Source organism: Meleagris gallopavo, chromosome Z, assembly GCF_000146605.3.
Source record: "Meleagris gallopavo isolate NT-WF06-2002-E0010 breed Aviagen turkey brand Nicholas breeding stock chromosome Z, Turkey_5.1, whole genome shotgun sequence".
Lineage (NCBI taxonomy): Eukaryota > Metazoa > Chordata > Aves > Galliformes > Phasianidae > Meleagris > Meleagris gallopavo.
The window spans coordinates 21925747-21932482 of record NC_015041.2 but is presented as its reverse complement, the minus strand read 5'-3'; the positions used below and the strand labels follow the sequence as shown (position 1 = coordinate 21932482).

The window sequence follows — 6736 nt, the reverse complement described above, 5'->3', positions numbered from 1 at the left end:
TATATATATATATATATATATATATATATATATATATATATATATATATAACATATAACTAATGGTGATGTGTCACCTGTTCTTGAAACTGATCTCAGTGGCAGCCAGCAGAATAAAAACTGGATAATCATAGATTCAAAGAATCACCAAGATTGAAAAGACCTTCAAGATCATCTAGTCCAACTGTCCAACTATCACCAATATCTCCCCACTAAACCATGTCCCTTAGTACACATGTAAACATACATTAGCTCTCCTTAGGGGGTTCAAAATGTCATCTAGGAACTACATTTTCTTTCCTTTAATCTTTAAAGGAACCTTTAACGATCACCCAGTCCAATTCCCCTGCATTGAACAAGGACATCCACAGCTAGATATGTTGCTCAGAGTGTGGTCCAGGCTGGCCTTGAATGCCTCCTGCGATGCAGCATCTACCACCTCTCAGGGCAGCCTGTTTCAGTGCCTCACCACTCTCACTGTGGAAGACTTTTTCCTTATATCCCATCAAAACCTACCATCTTTAAGTTTGAAACCATTTCCCCTTGTCCTCTATGCTTTTAATTTTTATTTACTAGTTCCTGTGTATCTGCTGTTAAGCACTGTAAAAGGTGTTCATGACATACTGAGGGGTCAGGCTTCTCTTATGGATGGATGCCTGCAGTTTGCAGTGGCTAATAGCTAAATCAACAACAAGGCCTTATTTTTGCTAAGCAGTATGTGCATTTGATCATTATTTTCAATTAATAAAGTAACATAATTCCATGTTAACCTTAGCTATCCAAATGTTCAATGCTCTTCTGAACTCTGGGAAGATGGCAGCAGGCTGTCATTGAAGAGAGCAGTGGTTTTACAGCCCTTTAGTGGGAACTAAGGAAATCCAGGGCCTGAGCAGCTGGGAAAGCAAAACCACAAATCAACTGAAAGCTGCAGAAAACGATGAATAAAAAGTCAGATGGAAGCATTCTGAATTACTGAGGAGTATACTACAACAGAGCTAGCTCTCTGCTGTGTTGGTGAGAGGGGAAAATTATCTGAGATAACTGATTAAATGAATGAATCAGGGAGGAATGGTGTCTGTGAAAGCCATCTAGCCAGGACCAGATCTCAAAACGCCAAAAACCATCTAGCTCAGGACCAGATCTCCAGCAGCAGGAGCCCTAAGAGGAGCAGATAGCGATTTGTTTTGTTTATTCTCCCAGCCACTGACAGATTATGATTGAGGGTCTTACTGAGGCTGAGGTGGCATCTTTCTGAAAACATTTAATTTTTATTTTGTGAATGTGTCCTTATTTCAACACATGTAAATTGCCAAACAGGACAAGAAAGATATTTCCTGTAATAGCTGATGCTCACAAAAGAAGCATGTGAGAGACCCTAAGCATAGAAAGACTGAGCTCAAGTGATTACACAAGAACATCAGTGAATGAACAAGAAATTATTTCAAAGACAGAAAGAAAGAAGGAATGAAGGAGAGAAAGAAAAAAAGAAAGAAAAAAGAGAAAGAGAAGAAAGTTTGGGGTATAGTTCTGCTGAACAACATGAGACAGTTAAAGAAGGGAAAGAAGAGAGGCACATAACATCGCTCAACAATGGAAGAGGACATGTTCACTCAGGTTGTTGACAGCTACACGCTGGGGATGTTTTAGAAAAGCTGTGAGCCCTATGTCTCAGAAGGGAATTCAAGCCATCGAGTGAATGGAAGGTCAGAGGTCCAGTATGGAGGTCACTTGTGATTGTAATCTTTTTCAGGGCCAGTTCTCGGTCAGGGAAAAAGGGAGATCTCTACCAGGCATGTTTTTCCTGTGCCTGTCCAGAAGACTGTGCTATACCATTTTGCTGGCTCCAGCTGCTGTTGTTTCTCTGGAACAACAAAGAGTTATTCAAGATTATTTTGCTGTGCTAATTAGTCACCATGTTTACAATAGTTGTGCTATTAATTATTGATGATTCATAAACTGCAGGGGCCTTAAGTCTTCAGTCTCATGAGGAGTAAAGCTTTTTGTATTAGTGATTTAAAAGAGTAGAACTTAATTATTAGTGCTGATTCCATTTTGCTTAGTGCACTGCTTTGAAAGGAAGGTAATTGATAATCACCGATTTATATAAAAAGAAAGGATTTAAGAAAATACCATTTGCTTTGTCTTTAATTCTTTGATTAGTAGCTGATTCCTCTGGAGGTTACAGTGACACTGGAAATAATGGTAGACAGTTTGAAATGTTAAAACAAAAATTTCTTTACAGTTTTTAAGCTCTCTGTTATCCCCAGATGGATAGTTTATTTATGATGTCTGTTCCTCTGCACTGTGAAAACAGGAATTTTCTCAGTGACCTCTTTGGAAACAAGCTCTGCATGTTTTACCAGAAAAGTTTGTCATGAAATACTGTACTAATTGAGTTAGGATGCAAGTCTATTAGCAGTCCTTCCTGCCAGTCAATAAAATAATGGGAGATTTATTTTAATTGGAAATCATCAGCAATGAGATGTTCACTTGAGCCAGGAAATGAGCAGAGGTATGGTCATGGTATCATTAATGTGCAGCATCCACATCATCATACTTTTCTAGGATTTAGGAAGATTTGAAATTAGTTCTTTCTGGCCAAGGAGAAATCCATGCTACTTTTTTGAAGGCGAGGCACTTGTGCCTCTTCTAGCAATGTTTTGAAAGAAAAATGAGACTGTTATTTCTACCAAATGCAATTTAGGCATACAAATCTAGGGGATTGATTTAGTTAGTAAAATGAAACTCAAAAGTCCAAGTCCATGAAGGAAGATTTTGAACATACTCCTTGTTATATCCGATGAGATGGTTTATGAATCCTTCCCATGTTCAGTCCTATTATCAGCCTTAATTTGAAGATGCCCCTCTTATTTCCATGTGCTGTATAAAGAATGGCTTAAAGGTCATTCTTTCAGAATGTCAGTCTTTCAGGAAGAGCAGCACCGTTTCTACATCCCTATATACAGCTGTGACTCTGCATCTCTCTGCAGAGCAGGACTGTGACAAGCTTACCTATGTTGTGACTCTCAGATTTTTCTAATCCTCATGAAGCTCTCCTATTGCCAGCAGAGACAGGAACACTCTCAAATACTAGAGGGAAGAAAAAAAAAACACAGGATCTGATTTTCAGGTCCTTCCATTCAGGTATTTTCTGTTCACAAGTCTGACGTGAAAGCAGCACGAAGAGAAGATCCTAGTCACAGTTATGTGAATTTTTATTTTATTTTTTGAATACCTGGGTGAAGATAAGTGACACAATCTCTGAAAAGAATCTGTTAGACTTGACGGTGGAGATCTGTTTCTTAGGCACAGTTATTCCATCTTGGACAAAACTAAGAAATGAAAATTGAATGCACTCTGAAGTGGTAGCAAAGAAGAGATCGCGTAGTTAGAATGTTACTTCCATAGTGGCACTGCTAAATGAATCATAAAATGGTTATTGATGTCCTAAGTGTACTTTGTGAAAAATGATAGACTCTTATCAATATGTTTTTTTAAAACATACATTTTAAAAAGAAGCTTTTGGACTGATATAGACCAAAGCCTCTTCTGTATCTGTTGACTGTTCCCCTTACTATCGATTCTACAAATGAGACTACTTAAGAACATTTATTTAAATCAAAGTGATTCACAATTTAAAAAATATTTTAGTTTTTTAAATAATGCACTGTAATATGAACGTACTTTTTTCTGATTTTTATCTGTTTGCTTGTGGGGGGAGAGGAGTTAGGAGCTTTGAGAGAACTCTGTTTCCCCAGCTTTATTAATTACTTCACAGCTTATGATCAGCGCTAACTTCCATTTCTATACTAATCTCTCTCCTTGTGTTATGTTCCCTTCCAACATGGCAGGAGATAAAGTGGGATGTTGTGTGTGGAAAGGTTAGCTATTCTTATATTAGAGGCAGTTTTTGCTGTGGAAAACAATGGCAAGGCTTTGTGGTTTAATATTCTGGAGAACTGCCTGCTACCTTCTGCCATACGAGGGACTCAAAAGATCAATGCTCAGGGATGCATGAAAATCCAACGTGTCATTTGTCACTATGCATAATTCCACTGTCTCAAGTGCAAGACAAGGCTGCTAATACCTGCAACACGGGTGTGTTCTCCAGGGAATAAAACCAAATACTAGTAACTTCATCCATGTTGAATATTTATGTAAAGTCCTTTGAAAAAATACTATATTTGAGGATAAGGTAATACCCAAGTAAAAGGTTTGACCTAACAAGCAGTACACAGCAAAGTGGTGCAGAAATAAGAATCCAGGACACCTGGGAGTCAAGGAAAGTTCTGGAAATAAGCCTGCAGTTAGGGCTTTGTTGAAATACCTGACCTGCAAGGCAGTTGCTTGAACTACCAACCCCAAGCACATGGAGTAACTGGTATCAGGAAAGCAGAGAACCTGCCCCCTCAAATATTGCTAACTTGTTAGTAATCTTCTGTAGTGTGAGGAGAGCAACATTCAAAGGGTTCAAAGACATTTTTAAGTACATACATCTGTGGGAGGACATAGACATTGTTCAGTTGCTTGAGAACAGTCTGTAACTAATCTAAAGTGAAGCAAATCAGCATTACAGGAGGAGTATATTGAAATGTATCAGTACACAAAAAGCACGAAGGTAGTCCAGCTACTGGGAAATAAGGGTACAAAACATTGAAAGCCAACGTTCACTGATTTTGTTGCTGTAGTTTTAAACTGTGATGTGCTCTCAAGTCTTCTGAAAACACCCTGATTAGAGATATCAATGTTGTTTGGTTTTTTTCCCCCCTGTAAATTAAAGGCTACATTTCTGGAAAACAGCTTTAAAACTATTATCCAAACAAACTGTCTTGTCTGAAAACTCACTTTTTTTTTTAACCAAACATATTAAAATATTACTCTCAGTATACATTAAAAAATCTTGAAGGTGTGTATTGCATTCAAACGAATAGGGCAATATTTGGCCAGAAAAATAATAGTTTTCCATAATCTTAAACAAAATAAAAGTCCTTTGTAATCGAAATGCTCTGGGGAAGGAGGAAGATGGTGGTCAGATTTTTACTGTGTTAAGCCCTACAATGTTTAACTTAGAAGTAAATGAAACAAAATTGTGAGCGTGGTTATGTGTTATCAAAGCTACACTTACAGCAGCTGAATAAAGGCTGCATGTTTGTGGCTATCCTTACTGGCTAGTCTTACTGGCTATGCTTGATCTTTCATTCTTGCTTGCAAAATGCTGTCTTGCCGAGAAGTAGAGTGGAAAAAAATCTCTATTACTCTTACTTAGCAGGCTTCAGCTACAGAGGTACAAATTGGGCCTATGAGACTGACACAAGATCCAGTTCAGGTAAGATGTTCTCTCAGTTTTTTGATACAGTCAATTCAGTGCTAATGGGTGAAAAAATTAAGGTGTAGCCCTCATGGTTATGCATAATGTTTTAATTTTACTTCTGCAAGGTCTGTGAGTTGGATAATTGGTGTTTTGGTTCATCTGAGTGCTTGAGAAGAGACCTGTGGCTAAATTAACTTGGTAAAGAAGGTGCTCACATTTCCATTAACATCAAATCATTTGTTTTGTGTCCTGTCAGTGGGAGTGTGTCCATGTGTGTGTGCACCAGCAAGGAAAACAGCTGCTTCTGAATGTTAAAAGCTGCGGAGTTCTGATTAGCCACAGCAGAAAGCAGTATTATATAGTTTAGGTACCAGGCAAGTTTTGCTGGGTTTTGTACAGCAGAACAGAGAGCTATGCTTTTACAGGTCACAGACGCAAGAAGTCACATGTGTTCCAAAAAGAGCATTGAATTTTGTCTCACAAGCATCAGCTCTACCCATACTCATTACTGTTTCTGTACAATTTATACCTCTGTCTGTAAACAGAGGAATGTCAAGAATATTATTTTTAACATATAGTGTAATCTTTAATACTGCTCCTGTAAAGCTGTGTCTATTAGAAGTAACTTTTAGTCTTGGTCATTTAACTGCAAAATGCAGAGATATTTAGCAGCCATTCTTTTTGTGTTTGTTGTTTTTGTTCTTGCCATGCCTGCCTACAAGTAGAAAAATCTACGCATGGAATCTACGCTATGCTATTCCTGAGGTCATAAAGCCTTAAATTTTCTTTATATATTAAATATGATAATAATACGTATAATTCAGTCTTAACAGCGGCTTGATCCGCTGTTGATACCATGTATGTCATAAAAAGACTGCATAACAGTGGGGTCAGCAGTAGACCAATCTTCATTTTAGCAAGTAATTTAAACATAAGTATGTGGAACTTATTTTAGAAGAATGCTGAGTAGACTGTGCTAATCTGCAGTAAGATGCTCAAGATAATACTCGAATAAGAGTACTCATTCTCTATGGCAACATTTTACTTTATTTACTTTGTAGAAATTGGATTTGCAAAAATATACTAGCTGTATTTGCTGTTATTATGCAGTTTAATCATGTAATAGTTCTTCATGTAAGAAGGGAAATTGTTCTGGGCTTTGTTTAGAAACTTTCTTGACATTCATCTTTATATTTAGTTAGCTGTGGGTGTTATTTTGTCCCTTAGTTAGTTAGTGAAGAGATGAATTGTGGTGCTACAGAAATCCCAGAATCACAGAATCACAGAATGGCCAGGGTTGGAAGGGACCTCAAGGATCATGAATCTCCTACCTCCTGCCACATATCTAATACTAGACCAGCTGCCCAGAGCCCCATCCAGCTGGCCTTGAACACCTCCAGGGACAGGGCATCCACAACCTCTCTGG

At 37.9% G+C, this 6736-nt stretch overlaps 1 protein-coding gene across 3 annotated transcripts in view; it reads left to right on the top strand.

The window, feature by feature from the left end:
- The window catches only part of PDE8B (phosphodiesterase 8B), a 79392-nt gene that overhangs the window by 32518 nt on the left and 40138 nt on the right, over nt 1–6736 (top strand). For 2 of the 3 annotated variants that reach the window (XM_010725530.3, XM_010725532.3), the window contains exon 2: nt 5269–5325. In XM_010725530.3, the coding sequence (XP_010723832.1) occupies nt 5269–5325 (57 nt within the window). Of the gene's footprint in view, nt 1–5265; nt 5326–6736 lie in introns of all 3 variants that reach the window. The other variant, XM_010725528.3, reaches the window with a different exon arrangement.